The following is a 19,758-nucleotide window of genomic DNA, read 5'->3' as shown; positions in this document are numbered from 1 at the left end:
TTCTCTTTCAAAGACTAAAAAGACACAGTTCTCCCACTGTGACTATTTTTTTTGTTTTATATGTCACTGCTTAATTTCTCAGTCACCTTGAAGAAAGACATCTCCCAGTGTCTGTTCGGTGTAGAGTTTGCTTGAACATAACTTTTAAAGTTGGGTTTTGCTATGGCAACATAGCCCTTAGAAATTAAGCAATCCTAAATATTCTTCGCTTTGAATTGAACTAAATGATCACTGTCGTTTTTGTATTAGATGAACAAGGACATCATTGCACTCTGATCCCTAGAGAGAGAGGCCATGGCTCCTTCCCAGCCAGCCAGGAAAAGCAGTGGGAAAAGAAAAGGACACGGAGCATCCCACTCTGAGTCCAGGAGTGCAGACAAGAAAGCAGAGACTGGGAAAAGAGATAAGGCGGAAGAACCTAGACCTTTGAATGAGCACAAATCCAAGAGTCACGTGGGAAAATCCTCCAGAGACGAATCTACAAAAGAAGAGAAGCGTGACACACAGAAAAAGAGATTCAAGGAATTGCCCGCTCACAGCTCTAAACCCGAGAAGAGTGAATCCACCAAATCAAAGCCAACAGAATTGAAAAAGGACTGTAAAGCAGCAGCAGATAAAAGCAGAAAAGAGCTAGAGAAGACAAAAGGAAGTAAGGGTGGGAAGAAAGAGCCGAGCTGTGAGAGGCAAGTAGAGAGACGGATACAAAGTAATAAAGAACTAATACAAAAACAAAAGTCACCAGAGGAGAAACCTAAAGTAGCTGGGAAGCAAGATATTAGAAAAGAGAACACAAATGCTGTGGAGATCACAGACAGGCTTACAAAGGGAAACCCAGAGAAGGCAGTGAAGCTAAAAGGTAGTGGTTCAAAATCCCAAGCCAAGGAAGTGGCCAAGAATGTTGTCAACCTGAAGGAAGAGCTTCGCAAGGTCCCAAAAGGAGGGAAGACCCAGGAGATAGAGGAAGAATCAGAGGAAGGCAGCAGCACAGAGACTGAGGAAGAGGAGGAGGACAGTGAAGTGGAGAGTTCAGAGGAGGACAGGGAAGGGTCCAAGCAGAGTGATCAGGAGGACAGTGATACTAAGTCTGATGGCAGTGAGGATTCTGAAGGGACGGAAGAGAGCAAAGCCAGTAAAACCAGTGAAAGTGATGAGAGCACAGAAACAGACAGTGAGGAGGAGGAGGAAGAGGAGCAAAATGTGAGGAAAGAGCCAAAGACAATAGAAGGGGAACCGATAGAAGAACCCAGCAGCGAGGAAGCTGAAAGCAGTGAGGAGGAGGAAACATCAGAGTCACCTCAGAAAGAAACCAACTCTGGGGAAGATATGAAATCAGATAGCAAGGAAATACAGGATGATAATATCGAAGAACCTCCAAAGGCAAGCAAAAGCACTCCCTTGGCCAGAAAGGACATGCCACTCAAGTTAACAACGAAACTACTAGGTGGAGTCAAGGTGAAGTCCAAGCCAATGCAAAATAAAGAATCATCTCCAGTTGAGAAAGAGACACCACCAGTACAGACCACCAAGGTGAAAGGGATTGCTCTTAGGCAGAAGGGTCAAGTAAAAAGTAAATCTCCGATACTTCAGGTGGCTACAGTGGCAAAGATCTCCAAAGGGAAACCAGATGTAGGGGGAAAAAAGAATGAGGAGTTAGAAGTTCCTTCCCCAAAATCCCCACAAGGTCTTATGCTGAGACAGTCTCATATGATCTTGACACTGAGGACCAAGAAACAAGAGGCTAAAGCCAGACTCACATCCACACAGCAACAGAATTCAAAGCAAGAAGTCAATCAAAATGTTTTGGATGCAGGTTCTGTAAAGTCTTGCAGTAAATCTGTTGTAGAAGAGCAAGTGCAAACAGGTGACCAAAGAACCAGTAAAGGAGACACTGAAGAGAAACAGGGCACTGGTCATACTCAGAATTTTGGACTGGTGCTTGGAAGGGTAAAGATTGCCTCTGTTCGGTACCAGGCTAGGAGGAAGCGTGACAAGGCAGCAGAGATTACTGAGGTGCCTCCAGAGCCAGTTGCTGGCTCAGCTGGCAATCTTATCACCAAGAGGAAAGGGATGACTACATTGCGCCGTGTATCTGGCTGGATTCATCGAAGGATCCCCAAGAGTTTCAATCTGAGAGCTAAGCTGGCTTCAGTGAGCCGGGCAATTGGTATCTCAGGCTGGCTGTCTGCCAGGGCAAAGAAGAAGAACTGCAGCAGCAGCAAGCAGAGTCGGTTCCGTAGGAGGGTGGCAATCCGTCTTGCTAGCACTGCCAGTTTGGCAGGCAAAAGAATCCACATCCAGGGTCCCAAATCTGAGCCAGGGCCAGAGGAGGTGGAATCCACAGTGAAGACAGGCTCTCAAAGGAGAGAAGCTCTCACAGGAGACTGTGAAGACTCTTCTGATTCCCCTGCAGATGATCCCAATTCCCCACCACCACCTTCTGAGAGCCTGAGTGAGCCAGAGGAGAAGGCAAGTCCTGGCGATGCAAAGTATGCCATTGTCTTCCCAAGGGTCCACAAGATTATCAAGTCCAAAGGTGCATCACCCACCGCCAGTATCATCGAGGAGCCCCCTCGAACCCCTCCTAAGCCTGGGGCCCGTTTGGTGCTCCCAGTACAGCCAGACCTCACACTGTTGAAATCCTGTAAGAAGAGTTTCAAGACAGGGGATCCCACAAGGCAGAGCAATGTGGAAAATGCAGGGGAGAGGGAGCAAGTCAGGGAGAGGAATACAGGGTTAGGAGGGAGAAAAGTGGAAACCAAAGATGCTTATAAGAGCAAAGAAGAAAGAAGACCTTCTCAGTTTAAAGTGGCAAAGCTGATGTCTTCTAAGCCAAGCAGTGGAGGAGAATTTAAGCTACGCCAAAGGGGAACTGAGGGCAACCGAGAAAAGATGGCAGGATTTTGTGACAACGAAGATGCAGAAAAAGAGGTCCTTCTTTCTTCTTATTACGAGGAAGAGGCCGATCAAGAAGTGGCCCAGTTGATGGGTGAAGGGGTATATCAGTCCTCTATGGAGGTGCACTGGGCCCAGAGCCGTTCACTACGGTGCAACCCCGAGGACTGGCTGCGTGCTGAGACATTGCTGCCTCACCCCACGGTGGAGAACCTCAGCAAGTGGGCCATGTACAAGGACGCTGAGCCTCCTCAGCCCCCAGCCTCAGGAAGCACCTGGGAGTCAGAAGATGCAGCCGAAAACCTCCTTGAAAGCAGGCTCTCCAGTACCCAGGTATGTCAATAGTCCACATCATATAGATGCGGAAACTTCGTTCATCTTTATTCTTCCTTTCCTAAAATCCAAGCGACACCTTATGTAGATGCCTTTGTGACCTCTGTGTGCTTCGTGCTGCAGGTTCCAGTCCCAGGCAGTGCCCACTCTGTGGAAGTGGATGCAGTCGAGGATCTGTCCCAGTTGGAGTGAGTGGTGAAGGATAAGGTTTTTCAGCTGGCTCATATGGTCTCTTTTTTGCCCGTCTGTGATATAGGTTAAAGGTCTACTGAGTACACTATTGTATGATTAGTGTTCAGAGTACCATAAAACTGTACGGCACCTTGAAAGGGAATGTTCAGATAGCGCACAATAAGTTTTTTTTTTCCCACATGATATCTCTCTCCTCAAACTGCACATAGCATTTTATCTGCCCCAAGACACTGTTCTCTCTCTTGGGATACACAGTTTACAGGAGGTGCACGATCTACTTTTGCACAAATGGTGACTAGGGGGAAGTGCCTGTATCACCGAGAACAGGACGCACTTTTTTATACAAAGCATTGTGGGAGTATGGGACAAGCTACCCATCCATGCTGTCCAAGCCATAACTGTGGCTGTTTATCAAACCAAGGACTACAATAAGTGCAGAAGATAATTGTGAAGATCCATAGCAGGGAGATTATGGAAAGAGGCACAAGCAGTCAAAAATGAACAGTCAGAATCCAACTGAAGAGAATGGGGAGCCATTCACTTGGGTCCCCCAAAGTCCTGATCAGAAGGGGAGCCCTTGAGAAGCAACACACTCCTTTGTCACGCTCTGGTTCCATGGCCTTTGATTTTTTGTTTTGTCTTTCTAGTGGGAGCAGTGTATATTGAAGCCCATATATACTGTATGCTGTAAAGACAGAGGAACATGTTTTAAAAATACTCTCTTTTTATGTTAAAAGGCATGTTTTTTGGAGAAAGACAGCAGGGACTCCTTGCTTATGATGTCTTTCTCGCTGTAACAATTTTTTTTGTGGCAGAACAGTTTTTTAAGATTACTTGGTTTCTTGCTCTCACAATGCCAGCCTGTTGATTGCTCAATATCACGTTTCTCTTTTTCCAGGGAGGTATGTGAGAGCTCAGTGCTTCTCAATCTGAAGAAGAGGTTTCATCGAGACACCATTTACGTATGTAAATACATCTCTTCCGTCCTAAAGCAGGAGTTCTCAGATTCATTATTTGATTATTTTTACAAAGTTTTTTTTTTTCCGAGCTCCAGGTGCCAACATTTTGATTCACACATTTTCAGTCAGAAGAGAAAAGTTTAGGACTTCTCTGAAGTGTATAATCTTGAGCTTTGGGTTTCTTTTTACGGTAAACTGTGCAAACAGCACAGTCCAGCATCAGAAGGAAGTCAGAAGCAGTTCTCAATACCACCTCTGTCAGAGACTTGAAGACATCCTGGTCAGGCAACTATAAGACAGCTCAGATTCCAAACAGCAGTCTGTTGACTATAGGGATCATCCTATGCCAAAAAAGCCAACTCTGGCAGTGAAGTGACTTCTTCCAGAAAAGCTAAGCACTCAGAAAGAACCTTGGTGTTCTACTCATTTAACAGCAAATGTTTCAAACAAAGTGTTCCCAAAATCACCCGAATTAGAAACCACAAGGCAATACAGCAATATTTCTTTTGCCTCCAGACCTACATTGGGAACATGCTGCTGTCTGTGAATCCATTCAAACCACTGAGGATTTACACAGAGGAGATTAGCCAGCAGTACCAGGGCAAGGAGCTGCAGGGCAACCCCCCGTGAGTACAGACGTTTTCTCCGGTTCTGTAAGGCAAATTTCAGAGAGACAGCTTTCTACTCAGAGCTCAGTCAAAAGTTTAAACTTATATATTTACCTTAAGAACTTAAGGGCAAATTAAGAACAAATCCTGCTCTGGAGTGAAAATCTTTTATCTCTTCCAGGATAGCAATTTAAACAAAATAATTGTTGCTTTGGCTTTTCTGTCACCATGGGTCCAGCTCAGAGATGTAGATAATAAGAGCAGGCCAATGTGGGTGCCATCCTTGTTATTTTACAGGGAGTGAGAGGACACCCTTACCAACCATACTAAAAATCCAAGAAAGTGGCCTTTTACGGTAAAAGGTTCTGAGATATTAGCAATGGAAAAAAAATGCAGAAATGGAAATATTTAGCAACAAAGTTGGACTGGTAGTGGTATTTTCCTGGGTTCTTGGTTTTTAGCAAAAACATTTTTCTGTAGCATGTTTCTGAAAAATATCTGAAAATGAATATAGTATAATATTTCTTACCATATTTGAAGATGTCTATAATAGGTCTGAAGATTCAGCCGTGTGCTCAGAGAAGCCAGTGCCAGCGTGATTGCAGTGCTAGTGTTTGCAGTACTGTGATGACTGGAGGGTGTGTCTCTCCTCTCTCTAGGCATGTCTTTGCCATTGCTGATGCTGCCTACTGTCATTCCCAGAGCTCTGCACAGGAGCAGTGTGTTGTCATCAGGTAGGATGTCAGTCATGACCCCTTCCACAGAGCAGAATTATGCTCATCAGCTGTGTTCTTAACCTCACAAAAGAGATCATGGCTCCATTACACTCTAGGCACACACAATCAATGTAGGTAATTTACCTTAAACTGAAAGAAAGCTTTCAGGAACTAGTATTTGATCTTCTGTCTTTATGATCGCTTCTGTTTTTGTCTAGCTTTGGGCAGATCCGCTGCTCTGTTTATCAGCCTGCTACTTTGGTCTGTAAAGTGCGATATAAATGCTAGCACAGCTGATCTCAGATGTTCTTTGGTCTGACTGAGTCATGGTCTCCTCACTCCACAGTGGTCAGAGTGGTTCAGGGAAGACGGAGGCAGCCAAACTGATTGTCCAGTACCTGAGCACTGTGTACCAGGGCAATGTGGAGGGCCTGCGACAGGTCAGTCTGATGTCTGATGCAGCACAGCACCACTTTTAGGTCAGGATATAATAGAAATAATATGCAGGGGGTTATTCGATTGTAATGTAGTATCATAATAGACTGCTAATGCAAAGACATTACTTCTATCTTTATGTTTAAAAACCTTTCCCCCCTTACGGCCTAATCTGTGCTGTCGGCTCAGGATATTTCATTGTTCTGAGTTTTTCTCTTAGGCGTCTCTGTAATCTGTCCTTCCCCCAGCCCACAGAAGTTCTGCCAATCTTGGAGAGCTTCGGGAACGCCAAGACCATCCTGAACAACAATTCCAGCCGCTTCGGGAAATATCTGCACATCCACATTCGACAGTGAGTCCTGCTGCCGACTCCTGATGCTTCCCTCCAAAGACCCAGGGCCTTTTGTTGAAACATCTCCTCTCTCTCCTGTCAGCATGGCGAGTTTTCTATTAAAGATGCAGTCCATGCAGTTATACAAATAATTCCATCCTCAATGTCAGTGATGCAGGGTGGCATGGTAGTACAGTGGTTAGTATTATTGCCTGGCAGCTCTAAGGTCCTAAGTTCAATTCCTGCCATGATATCTATTGTATGTTTTCCCCACTGGTTTCCTCTGGGTGCTCTCGTTTCCTCCCACAGTCCAAAGACAGAGTGGTGGGTTAATTATCTTATGGGCAAATTTGCCCTGGTGTGACTGTGTCTGTCTGTGTGGATGTACCTCAGTTTGAGCCATTTGCTTGCCAGGATAGTCTCTGGCTCTCCTGCTACTCTGCATCAGATAAAATGGTTAGAAGATGGATGGATGTCAGTAGTGCCATGTGTGTACAGGGTATGTCACAGGTCATATGCAACAATCACTACTTAAGTAATGTATGTTTCATTGTTCACACAGTACAGAATCACTGCTGGCTTGATGCTATCAAAATAATTCAAACTCTTTAATATTAATATAAGTGTTTATTAATATTAATATCAACATTAATTAATATGATCAATATTAATATACATTCTTCCCATCTAATCTAACACCAGAAATTGGGAAATAAAGTTTTAATGATGGAAGGGATCTAACTGTAGCTAGAAAACTGAGTGAGCATCTCATGTTTTACAGTAGATTTTGTATGTTAGTGTTTATTAAAGGATAGAACACTTAGGCTGTGGATAGTTGTCATGGATTAACAGGTCACTTGATCATGCTGTTTGTCCACAGTGGCCTGGTGGTTGGGACCTCGCTGTCACAGTATCTCCTCGAGAAATCTCGTGTTGTATTCCAGGTGGGTCCTAAGTTGCACATGCCTGGCCAGAAGGTTTTACCACATATGGTTATCACATAAAGGTCAAATTGGTGCCCCGGCTTCAAAGCTAATTTTGTAACTGTGTAACTGGCAACTCATAATGTGTGAGTTGAGATTGCTACAGTGACATCACTACTGAAGAAATCCGAAGAGGTTCTCTGTAGTGATGAAATCGTGGACTGAAAGGCTGTAATAAGTAATCGAAGTCTGAATAGAAATAAGTCACACACATTCTTTCAAGTTTTATTAATATAACCTGATTTGCTTTTGCAAAATATTGTATCTTTGTTCTATGTATTTATCTAGGATCTTCTTTTGTATATGAAAATGCATTGTATTTAGAATGAATGTAAAATCAAACACTGTGTTACTGAAAGGTGGTATATTGATATCAGAAGACCCTATCTCTGCCCTGGATCGCATTTATAGTGATTGAGTACGATCGGGCATCTTGTGGAACTGCACTCTTAAACCATGCCATGAAATGATTCCAGTAGAGTGTCCTGTTCCAGCACATGAGAGGTGACATTGCCAGGTCTGCTTTGCTATTGTCTCCTCTCTCTCTTGCGTTGTTAGCCTTGCCTGCATGCTAAACCAAATAAAAGTGATAACTAGAGTAGATCTCTTGACAGTCTTGATGGAAACGCGAATATGGTGAACAAAATAAAGCCACAAATTAGAACCGCTCCGGCTTTGACTTTTCTGTTAACGTATCCCATAAATTGATAGTTGGTCCATTATTATGCTGCATCTTTTCTCCATGGGCTTAGTTCTCTTTCACTCTATCCTCAGGCCAGTGGAGAGAGGAACTATCATGTGTTTTATGAGATGCTGGACGGACTGAGTGAGCAGCAGAAGCAGGAGCTCTACTTGCAGGGCGCTGAGACCTACTACTATGTCAACCAGGTAAGACAATACTTCAGTCAATGAGAGATTTTTTTTTTTAAATATTGGTGCTGAAGAATTGAGGATCAAGCAATTGAACTGGTAGAGTGTTGAATTCTTCTGCCCTGGAGCAATATTGTCATTTACAAAAAGTTTTTGAGTGGCCGAATTAGCAAAGGCTTCCTTCTGCTTGTAGTGAGATGGGTAATTCTGTCTAGAATTCAAATCTGAGCTATTTCATTAGCCAGTTGTGTCCTTGATTTACCTAATCAAGACTGTGTCTTTACATTATAGTAAATGAGCAGTGGTCCGGTGGCTATAGTTTCATTTAGGTCCTGGCAGCTTCTTGTAGACAGACTGTACACAGTCAGCTGGCAGTCTGCAATAGAAAGGGGATGGCGATTGTGCATTGCAGAGACTACCTGCTTGCATTTATCCCACATGAGGTATTTCCACATTTTAACAAAAAAGATGGTCGTGATAGATACAGTATACTGTTATTTTTTCTAAGGTTATACATGCTGAGGAGATGGGGGACTTTGAACAGATTTGCAGGAATAACAGCAAAGATAGCAAAAAGAAAAGCCTTCTAAAATCCCCTTAAAGTGTCACTGTTAAATGTGGGATCTTTAATGGAAGAGTGACAAGTGCACAATGTGTTTGGCTGGTGTTTTGTAACTGGCTGAGTGAGGCCTGTGGTTGAATGTGGGACTTTGTGGACAGGGGGGGGCTTGTGAGCTGGAAGAGAAGTGGGACGACCAAGACTTCCTGCTTCTGCTCAGATGCTTGGAGACAATTGGCCTTAGTGAAGATCAACTGACTATCACCTGGGCCATCCTGTCCTCCATTCTGCAGCTGGGCAACATCTGCTTTAGCTCTTATGAGGTTAGTTAGTCTTGGAGCCTCACTCAGCTTTTATATTGCAGCTTTCAAGGAGAGGTTGTGTTTATCTCCTCTTTCCCAGTTCTCTACTTATAATTTCCATTATTTATTATACAGAGCTCCATTACATTTAAAGGTAACTAGCACAGCTACAGAAAACGTAAGTTATTGATACTCATGCTGTACATAGTTAATATGTTTTTATATCTCGTATTGCTTCCAGTAGACCAGTGGGTTCCAGAAGAGATCTCTTCTGCTTAATCCTGCGTTGTTAATGAAGGAGTCTGCAATTCCAGCATTTGGAAGTCACAGAAACCCACTCAGACATGATAGGATACAGCAGGAGAGACGCCATCTTGAGTGAATTCTGCAGAGGAAGGATTTGTAAGTATGCAAACTACACTTGAGATCATTGTGCAATTGAGCTCTATTGTAGTTTGCAGACTTACAAATCCTTCATATTTTTTTATCTGCAACACAGTAATTTGATAAAGTTGACAGCAGATGAAAAATGCTTCTGGAAACAGATTTGTACTTATTTATATTTTTCCCACAAAGCAACCATTTGAGTATTAAAATTAGCAGTGTTTGTGTTGTGGTGATATAACTGACACAATACCGAGCAAAAATAGACAGGAATAGAACTTGGTCTTACGCATCACACAGGGCTTGATGAAAAATGTGAGTCTAAGAGCTATTATTCTATACCAAAGACAAGCGGTTCAGGGGATTGGAAAATCTCTTGTTTGGATAGGTGGGATTCTGGATGATTTATGAGATTCTTTCTTGTTGGTGCTGCTTAGTTACTTAAAAACGGCCTCAGGAATGATACATGGAAGGTGAAAAGAGGAAGTTACAAGACTTTAATGGTTGAAACATAATTGGTTTGATTGGACACAACTAACAAGATACAAGACAGACGTGTAAAAACATATCTAGTCATACTGTGTGGTAAAAAGAAAACAGATTTTACAAACAGTAAAGATGGTAAAAATAATGGCACATTTAAAAAATATCTGAAAGATTTGAAGAGTCGGCATTACAATGAGTTATTAGTCATTCAAAGAGACATCAGAAGATTAAAGATTACATGATAAGGAAGGATAGCATGTCAAAGCCTAAGGAGAAATTACAATAAAGACTTTCTTGAATTACAATAATTGAGAAGTTAAAAATTGAAAAAGGGGAAATAGATTTAATCTGTTTCAGTAAAGCCCAACCCTACTGTTGACTCAAAGCTCAGAAATTTAGAAGTCTATTGAACATTTTTTTCTTTTAAACGTGAGTTTGTGGGTCTTATGTCAAAATCCTTTGGTAGCTGTGTTGAAGAGGACCTAGTGGAGCTCTGGCTAGTGAAATGTACCCCTTCCCTCACTTGTGCAGTGTCTGCTGTGTCCTCAGAGCGACTCGTATGAGCTGGCGGTGATCTTTAATGACGCAGAGACGCGGATTGTCAGCAGCCTGCTTCAGATCTCGGCGGACGCCCTGCAGAAAGCCATCACTCACCGCATTACGGTAAGACACGGGTGGGGCAGGCAGGTCTTGGAAGGCAAGAAGTGTTTTTATGGAAGGGGTCAAAGTCACAGTGGAGGAATTTGCCACACCACCTTTCCTGGTTTAAATCCTGTACTACATCTCCAGGATTAATAAACCTGGAGCAAATATTTTGGAAAAACATGCACGAGAACATATGAGTATTTAAACTTTTTCTTTTGGGTAGATATTTGAGAAATTGAGAGCATTCAGAAAATAACCAATTATAAGAACATAACGTGGTTTAAGCAATAAATGCTAATTTAGCAGATCAAAGCATGCTTGTCTCCATCCCATCACAGTCACACTGAATTATTAAAAGTTCTTAGTGTCAGCTGCCCCAATATGGCTTTGCGATTTGATCCATGTATTAGTAATTCTTGGCATAAAAACAGTTTTCACCATGCACTTGCTGAACTTTATTTGAAACTAATTCCAAGCTTGCTTCTCACATCACATCACCACTTCACTTTCAATACACTCGTATCCAATTCAGGTTCACAGTAGGCCAGAGCCTGCCCTGGGAAACATTGGGCACAAGGTGGGAACTAAACAACTATTCGCCAACAAGCAGTACAAATAAAACAGAAGAGATGTATATGACCAGTATGTCTTTGGACTGTGGGAAGAACCTGAAAAGACATACAAACATGAAAAGACATACAAACTCCATGCAGATAGCTCTCTTGAAATTGAACTCGGGGCCCCAGTGCAATTATTAATCACTTCACCACTGTGCTTCCCCAACCTTATTAATATTTCTGTTAAAATCTGGGAAAAAAAACAAAAACAAAATCTAGTTTCGTTTCAGCTGTTATCAACTGAGACCAAAAAAAGATTCAAGGTCCTTCAGTCTGCTGTCGTTAGCCCTACTCTCAAACCATGGAAGGAATTTGCTTGCACTTCTCTGCATGGGTTATCTTTGTCTTTTGCCAGGAGACATCGTATGACAGGATCTACTGCCCCCTGTCTGTAGAAAGTGCCATTGAGTCCAGGTATGTATCTCCTTGGAATGCTGAAGACGCCTTTCCTCATTGCCTTCCTGCAGGAGTGGATAGTTTCATGTCCATTGGCCATGTCTAAACAGAGTTTATCACCACATTCCAGGAGGTTCAGGTAACCTCCATAGCATTGAGCACTTTGGTAAATGAAGAATTTGAGAAAGGGATTTGGCCTGGATGAAAGGAATGATTAAGGAAGGTAAATGGATCCCACAGTGTTAGGTGCAATGAGCAAAGGAGTAGCAGCAGTATGAGTTTTTGAAGAAACGTCTGTGAGATTTGTTTTATTTATGGAGTCAAGCATACCTGATAAACTAGGTTAACTCTGCGGAGGTTTCCATATGTAAGTCATATTTAAGATTGGTAATATTAAACAAAAGATAACAAATTATTAGATAGCCTGAAGATACTTTATAAGTACTAAGTAACCAACCAGTCACCTTCAAAGCTCCTGTCTAGATCATAAAAACACATTATTCAAGACTGGGACCGAAAACATTTGAACTGAATTGTGATATAAAGCTCTCTTATAGAAGAAGAGGAGTTAAAAACTACAGGTTATGAATGTATTCTTACTTCAGCATAAGAATTTTGTTTTGTGTTTAACAGCACTTGGACATATGACATCAATTCATGAATCAATTTAAAATTAATCAATAAATTAACGATAGCTTGTGATGGACTGGCATCCCATCCAGGGTGTATCCCGCTGCATGCCCTTTGCCTGCTTGAGACTCCGGCTCCCCTGCGACCTTGTATTGGATGAAGCAGTTAGAAAATGAATGGATGTGATTGAATTCCAGGATGTGACTGCAGATGTGCTCCAGCTGCAGCCGCCTATGAACAGATCTGTTGTATTTGTGCTGGCAGGGATGCCATCTCCAAGGCCCTGTACTCGGTGCTGTTTGACTGGCTTCTGGCCCGAATCAATGAATGGCTTATCCCCGCAGAGATGGACAGCACTGTGGGCATTGTGGACATCTATGGGTTTGAGGTGCTGTCTCTTGTCTTCCTGACTTCTTGTCTGTCTACACACGGGGCTGTTGGAATACTATGCTGTCTGTTGGCATGATTTTCGCACGCTGATTGCCCGTGCCTGAGCTAGGTCCTGTCTGTCTGTGATCTGGCAGCTGTATGTGTGTCAGGAACAGCTCTGGTAAAGCCTCTGCCAATGTATAATTGTGATCATGTCTCTTCATGTTCGCACTGTACCACTGCCTGACGGTATATCGGCAGTCCCCTGCTACAGTTCTCAGGGTCTGTAGTCTAGTAGGTTGTCCCCTTATATTTTATACTGTAAACTCTTCGTTAGAGAAACGTGTATAACTGATCTGATTTAACTTTCACTGGACCAGTTTAATTCTTCTTCAAAGCTTTAACCTACTGATTGTTTAAAGAAACACAGAATACCTACCGGATTCCTGACTGCGGGATCTGGAGTAGGTTCCAGCTCCCAAGTGAAGAAGGCTTTGCCCACTCACAACCCCTTCTCACCTTGCAGGACCTGGGGGTGAACAGCTTTGAGCAGCTCTGTATTAATTATGCTAACGAGCAGCTGCAGCATTTCGTCAACAAGGCGGTGGTCTCACAGGAGCAGGTGAGATGGTCAAAGTGGTCAGACACCAGGACCAGTTTTTTACAGAATCCAATTAACCATCCACTATCCCTTTGGACTGTGGGAGGAGGCCAGAGCTCCCGAAGGAAACTGATGCACACGTGGGAGAACATACAAACTCCACACAGATAGCACCTCAGGAATTGAACCCTGCCTTAGCTGTTTGCACAGGCAAAGCAGCAATAATAACCACTGCGCTATTGTGCCACCCATCATTTAATTTCTCTTTGCATTTTAAGAATTACCTAGTTCTCATTCAGATGCTAGTCAAGCTGTGGAGGCAATACCAATATGATGCTATAATCTGTAAGTGCCGGCACCATTTTTTAATTTAAGTTTAAGGCAATCAGGTGTGTTGGATTTGCTTAATATCTAACCAGTCCTGACATTTTCATATAGCTGTTCCACAAGGTATAGCTGTGGAACAGCTTTCATACAGCTGGCGCAAGGAGTTCTGAAGTTCCTCCCTGTTATTCTCTCCCTGTACATTTTACATAGTTCACATGAGCTAATGTAAGAATATAGATTATATTCTGAGTGCCAGTCAGTATAGTACTCTATTTGTGTCCTGATGCCTGCAGGAAGAGTATAGCGCAGAGCAGATTGAGTGGTATCCAGTACCCCTGCTGGACTGTCAGTCCTGCCTGGACCTCATCTGTGCTCGACCACATGGTATCCTTAGAATCCTGGATGACCAGACCAGCCTACCTCAGGTGGGAACTGCATGGCCCTGGGCACTGATTTAAATTCCACTAAACAGCCTGTGGTAAAAGATATTGTGAATACCCACATTATGTAATTCAGAATTAGTACTCTTCTTCTAAACAATAATCTAACAGAGAAAGGTCTTCTACACAGCATAGCGCAAAAAAGATGTTGATGCTTTAGAATAGTACCCTGACAAGTTGAAAGCGCTGATTGTGTGTAGTTTTAAGCAGAGAGGAAGACTATGAAAGAACTTTATACAAATATTCAATGACAATGTCAGCCCAATGAGTTGTCATAGTCTGGAGCAAGCTGCCCAGCTTTCATGCCTGATGCTACAATTATGTCTGCCAAAAAAAGCTGTCTAAATGTTGACTGCAGAATTAAATGCAACTAAGTCTACAGCTTATGTTTTCAGAGTTTTGCTACTTGCTCTTTAAAGCCTAATCAAACTGATGTGAACCCAATCCACAAGATCCAAATGTCCTAATTGAAGTAGGCAGTAAGTATTTTAGGAGCACAGGAACACTTTCCCACACTTGCCTACCCAACACTTTGTGATTCTCTCTCTATCACAGGCCACAGACCACACTTTCCTGCAGAAGTGCCACTATCACCATGGAAACAGCCCCTTCTACACAAAGCCCAAGATCCCCCTGCCCGTCTTCACTTTACACCACTACGCCGGCGCTGTGACCTACCAGGTACGTGTGACCTAGCCCAGCTCTTCGAAATCATGAGCACTGTCTACACAAGGAGCAGAGCCACAGCCAAAAGACATATTGATACCATATAGAAAGAGTTAAAATATTATGTAATGTAGAGCAGCACGGTAGCACAGTGGTTAGCATTGCTGCTCTGTAGCACTGAGGTCCTACGTTCATTTCCTGGGGTGCCATCTGCATGGAGTGTGTATGTGTATCCCCATGTTTGCATGAGTTTCCTTCATGTTATCCAGTATCCTCCTACATCCCAAAGACATGCTGGTAGCGTCATGTGTCTCTGTGAGTGCCCATCCAGGGTGTATTGTTTTCATCAATTAATAAATTGTGATCTGGAACACAATATGTCTGAAAGAAAACATTGAATACAAAAATGAACACTGAAACTCTAAAAAATGTGTGGATGTACAGAGCCAGAGAGCAGGGCTTGAGAGCTGGTGGAAATAGCTGAGAAAGTGCTCTCAAGGAATTTCAAATGGAGATAACAGATCATCCTAAATTTAGAAAGCTACAAGCAGTTTAGTGATGTGATGGACAGGGTTTTCTTTTTATTTTCCTGTGCTCTCAGGTTCACAATTTTCTGAATAAGAACCATGACCAGTTTCGTCCTGAAGTTCTGGAGCTCTTCGCACGCAGCCGGTTGAAGGTAATCTCTGCCTGGAACAGTGGTGAATAACAGTCTGCAACTAACTCATTTGTATGGGCCAGTGGTACTTAAGTGAAAACTGTACATATTCCATCTCTCAAAAACAGAGGCAGATGGCTGTGTTAGTCCCATCACTGGGACCTGCCTTTCATAGAATAAAGTGCTATAATTGGGAATGGAACCTCTCATCTCCCCTCATAATTCACCTTTGCTTTTCTGCTCAGGAGCTCAGAAAAGAGAGGTGAGCTATGATGCTTGCTATTAGACTGCAGTCTCTAAAAAAACAGCCCAGCTGCTAAACTGCGAAAAGAAGCCTGTTTTCAAGGTGACCATCATGATAAAATGAGTAATCCAAACCCCTTCACTGTTGCACTCACCAAGAAGCTGTGGTGGAACTGAAACAGAGGCTGCATTGTTAAATATGAATTTCCGAAGTGCACCTGAGTGTTTTTTCTATGTCATAACATAGTCTCTGGCCCCTAAAATGGTGGGCATGCCTACCATCTTAGTGTGGGAATACTTACAGCAGCTAGCTACACCCATGGTGTGTGAATGGCAGGGTGCTTGCTGTAACTGTGTCCATTTAATAGTTAGCAAACCCAGTCCTTGAGTGTGGCCTGATGTGTTGAGTGTCCTCTCATCTGCTCAGATGGTCTCCACGCTGTTTATGAAGGTACAGGAAGGCTATGCGCAGCAGAAAGAGCTGGGGGTCAGGGGCAAAGGTCACCGCCAGCACCCCCCCACTGTGGCGTCTCGGTTTCAGCAGTCACTATCCGAGCTGACCGCTCGTCTGGAGAGGTAGCACACGTTGGGGGGCATTGTTTAATTTAAAGGTTTCCTCACAGGAACAGCCTCGCATAAACTGGTTTCTGAGCAGCTGGATCATGGCAAGCACACATTAAGTATTCAATAATTGTAGCAGCTCACTCAACTTGTACGGTATGTATTGTTACATAAATAACACTGAAAACAGAGAACAGATGCTATTTCAGAATGTAGCGTTTGACTTTCACCATGTATATCATTTTATGATATACACTTGTATACAACAGGTATAACTATAAGCAAGCACCTTGCACATTTCATCGTTTTCTTCAAGTTGTCTGTGTCATTTCTTCATTGCCTTATTGGTCAGCCTGGTAGGCAGGAAGCTATCTGATTGAATTCACAGTGATTCACAATGCCAACGTTGCAGATATATTGTCAGGTCTGTTTACTATCTCCAGTGTTCCAGTTAGAAAGACCAAAGCTCTTTGGCTCTGAACTGAATCCACATGATTTCTGAAGAAGGCCTCTGGCTGTCCATTGATCCTGTTCTTGAAAGAGAGCAGTGTGGCTACTGTCACCCCTCTGAATTTACCTACTGATCTGCTGTGTAGTGAGGCTTCTGGGGCATGTCGCTGGCTTAGTGTCCATGTCTCTTTTTATGACTTATTTACTTCAAACAATATTTAGCTACTGAAAGAAAGATCCTCTTTGTCGTTGTGCTTTGAGCCTGTCAAGAGTCCAGCATACTCAGTCTTGTTTTATAACCTTACCCATACTGTACTACTATCATCTAATTCAGTGATGTCTAATGTACACCTATTTCCCTCTTTGCTGACAGGTGTAAAACAACCTTCATCCGCTGCCTCAAACCAAACTCCAAAAAGGTAGGTTTTGTGTTGTTCACATGGGATGGATTTCAATGTTGTCCCACTATGAAAATATAGATAGTATCTTCTAAAATCTGTCTTCTCTTGTTATATTCCACACCACACACCTTCAAAGCAAAGCAGACACAATCACAACTCATTTAGCTTATCTACAGGTATATATGTTTTTGTGTCACCAACAGTTTAGACACTGAATATAAAGATTAAATTGGTCCAACTTAGGTTTATAAGAGCATTAAACCCTTATCCTAATGTTTCAAGGTATTGATTATTTGATGAGACCTGAAAAATCTTCAGAATTGCAGACGTGAAGGTAGAATTTCCAATTCTTGCACCATTTTTCCCTCAGCTACCTGGAATATTTGATGTCGATTATGTGACCTTGCAGCTGAGGCACGCTGGGATTTTGGAGACCATCCACATCAGGAAAGAGGGCTATCCTCTTAGACTCTCCTACTCTTATTTCATAGACAGGTAATTCTTGGAGCTGACTTCCCAGTCTTGTCTTTGTCTCTGTCATCTTAGTGTTCCAGTGCCATACACAGTATAGAACATTGACTAACTGTAGTTATAGACAGGTATTTGTACCCTGTATTTTAGATTCATTCACTTTGAATGGACTGCTATCAGTACATTTAGAAAAGTTAACAAAATTAAACAGTATTGAATGAATAAAATAGTCAGAAATTAATTCAAAATCAGAAAAATATGCCTGAGTTTATAGTAAATTCCTTTATTGTCCTTCTGTTAATCGTAGTTCTTTCATTGCATGATTGCATTAACTGTATATTGATTTTTGCAACTTCATATATTATGACTGTAGCAGTAAAATCAACTGCAATTATTGTCCCCAATAATGATTTTAAATCAACTGTTGTTTCCTCAACCCATAATAGGCTTATGGGAGCATCGCATGAACATGGAATAGGACTGTCTCAGACATAAGCGTTATCAGATTAGATGGTTCACAATGGGGTTTTTACATCATTCATTTTCAGTGAATACTGTTGCAGCTTGAGATATGTGAGACCATTCTCAGAACTGTACATCCTGAAAACACTGATATAAAACACTGATAGTCCTCATATGCCAATATACGAATGTAGTGATCAATTATCCAAAACAAACAAATGCAAAATGATCTGTTTTTGTATAATAGGTCTATATGTAGTGGAGTCTCTTCCATTGGATCTTAAATCTGTAGAAATACAGTAGGTTATTGACTGATGTCTGGGAATGGGGATGTTTACTGCATGTTTGTCTAAACCCATACACATTTCTGCAATATATAACACATCATAAGAGTCACAGTACCTCCCTCCCATTCAGGTATGGTCCTTTGTTGCCAGAGCGTCCTGCAGACTTGTCTGAGAGAGAACAGTGTACAGCCCTGCTGGAGAGACTGCCAGGTGCAGAACCAGGACACTATCAGTTCGGGCTCACCAAGGTACAGTAGCTGGGCTGATGCTACCTGGTGTGTACCTCTGATTTAAATAAATACAGAGGGGACTAGGTGGCCAAACAAAATTTACCTGAACTTCACACTTAACCTGTGTCGCAAAAGTGGGGAATTTGTTGTGAGGGAGGTCTTGGGCATGACTTTCTGTCGAACAGGTGTTCCTGAAGGAGGCACTGTACCAGAAGCTGGAGGAGCGCTGGAGCCACACCCAGACCTGGGCAGCCATCACCATCCAGAGGAACATCCGCGGCTTCATCTGCCGCCGCAACTTCCGTTTCTTCAAGCAGAAAGCCATCACCATCCAGGCCCACATCCGCGGACACCAGGCCAGGTGAGAAGGGAGGGGGGAGCTGTTCAGATCAGTGGGCTGAGGATCGAGTGTGTTGAGGTGGGGCAGGGAGAGAAGTCATCTGGTCAGAATATCACCCAACCCCAGCAAGGATGGAATGAGACTAACCTGGTTTGGAGGGAAAAGACAGTTAAAATCCCCAATAGCAGGACTATTGTAGACAGACAGGGCCTCTTAGTATTTTTTTCCCTCTGGCCAGCGGGGGTCAGCTGTTCTGTATACCTGTGAGTCTCCAACACATTCCCAGAGTGCATTAGGGCCTTCATGATATAGTTCCAGCTGAATTAAATTCTTAACTCATTGAACAAATTAGGAAGTTTATCTTGATCTGTAGCCATCAACTGAGAATATTTAACAACACCAAGACAAGGCTGGAGTCCACAGCTCTCACATGATTGTAGAAAATAGGTGTTTTGGATGTACACTAATGTGGTATTGTATATGCCAATTTCATGAATACCAGCAGTGCAATTAAAAAATGCACATCCTCATCTGGGTGGTAGGTCGTCAGTGTGCTTAAGTTAGTTTCCAGTGTCTTTTTAGTTGTCAGGTTACTTAATTTGATGGTACTTAATTTCTGTCAAGAAAAAAACCCAACTGTGGTTGTTTGTGTTGTCTGTGTGTGGGTCATGAAACAAAATGCAGGTGAATGTAAACTACAGTTAGGAGCTCCCAAATGTTATTTTTAAGGGAGATGCTAATCTGAAAAGGAGCTCTGCAGAGGAGCAATGACTGCCTTCTCTTTGGGCCTACAGGAGGTACTATAAGAGGCTGAAACAGTCCTTCAACCAGTTCTGGGCTACCATGATGATCACGAGAAACACCATCAAGAGGAAATGCTGGAAGGTAGGAGGCAGTAGTCTTTGGCAGAGGAG

General features: G+C 42.7%; 1 protein-coding gene across 2 annotated transcripts in view; it reads left to right on the top strand.

Annotated features, from left to right (window-relative positions):
- Positions 1 to 19,758, top strand: part of myo15b (myosin XVB) — a 72,615-nt gene that overhangs the window by 6,913 nt on the left and 45,944 nt on the right. For both annotated transcript variants that reach the window (XM_088599486.1, XM_088599487.1), the window contains 23 exons: positions 250 to 3,225; positions 3,349 to 3,413; positions 4,316 to 4,379; positions 4,893 to 5,002; positions 5,644 to 5,718; positions 6,047 to 6,140; positions 6,384 to 6,487; positions 7,347 to 7,410; positions 8,224 to 8,337; positions 9,040 to 9,201; positions 10,600 to 10,713; positions 11,668 to 11,726; positions 12,603 to 12,726; positions 13,234 to 13,329; positions 13,929 to 14,060; positions 14,631 to 14,756; positions 15,343 to 15,420; positions 16,070 to 16,218; positions 17,027 to 17,072; positions 17,425 to 17,549; positions 18,405 to 18,522; positions 18,690 to 18,865; positions 19,639 to 19,729. In XM_088599486.1, the coding sequence (XP_088455612.1) occupies positions 295 to 3,225; positions 3,349 to 3,413; positions 4,316 to 4,379; positions 4,893 to 5,002; positions 5,644 to 5,718; positions 6,047 to 6,140; positions 6,384 to 6,487; positions 7,347 to 7,410; positions 8,224 to 8,337; positions 9,040 to 9,201; positions 10,600 to 10,713; positions 11,668 to 11,726; positions 12,603 to 12,726; positions 13,234 to 13,329; positions 13,929 to 14,060; positions 14,631 to 14,756; positions 15,343 to 15,420; positions 16,070 to 16,218; positions 17,027 to 17,072; positions 17,425 to 17,549; positions 18,405 to 18,522; positions 18,690 to 18,865; positions 19,639 to 19,729 (5,217 nt within the window). In that variant the 5' untranslated portion in view covers positions 250 to 294. The remainder of the gene's footprint in view (positions 1 to 249; positions 3,226 to 3,348; positions 3,414 to 4,315; positions 4,380 to 4,892; positions 5,003 to 5,643; positions 5,719 to 6,046; positions 6,141 to 6,383; positions 6,488 to 7,346; positions 7,411 to 8,223; positions 8,338 to 9,039; positions 9,202 to 10,599; positions 10,714 to 11,667; positions 11,727 to 12,602; positions 12,727 to 13,233; positions 13,330 to 13,928; positions 14,061 to 14,630; positions 14,757 to 15,342; positions 15,421 to 16,069; positions 16,219 to 17,026; positions 17,073 to 17,424; positions 17,550 to 18,404; positions 18,523 to 18,689; positions 18,866 to 19,638; positions 19,730 to 19,758) is intronic.

The sequence above is a fragment of the Lepisosteus platostomus genome, chromosome 11, assembly GCF_059453375.1.
Source record: "Lepisosteus platostomus isolate fLepPlt1 chromosome 11, fLepPlt1.hap1, whole genome shotgun sequence".
NCBI lineage: Eukaryota > Metazoa > Chordata > Actinopteri > Semionotiformes > Lepisosteidae > Lepisosteus > Lepisosteus platostomus.
Note: the sequence above shows the minus strand (reverse complement) of the source record. Positions and strands in the feature narration are given on the sequence as shown.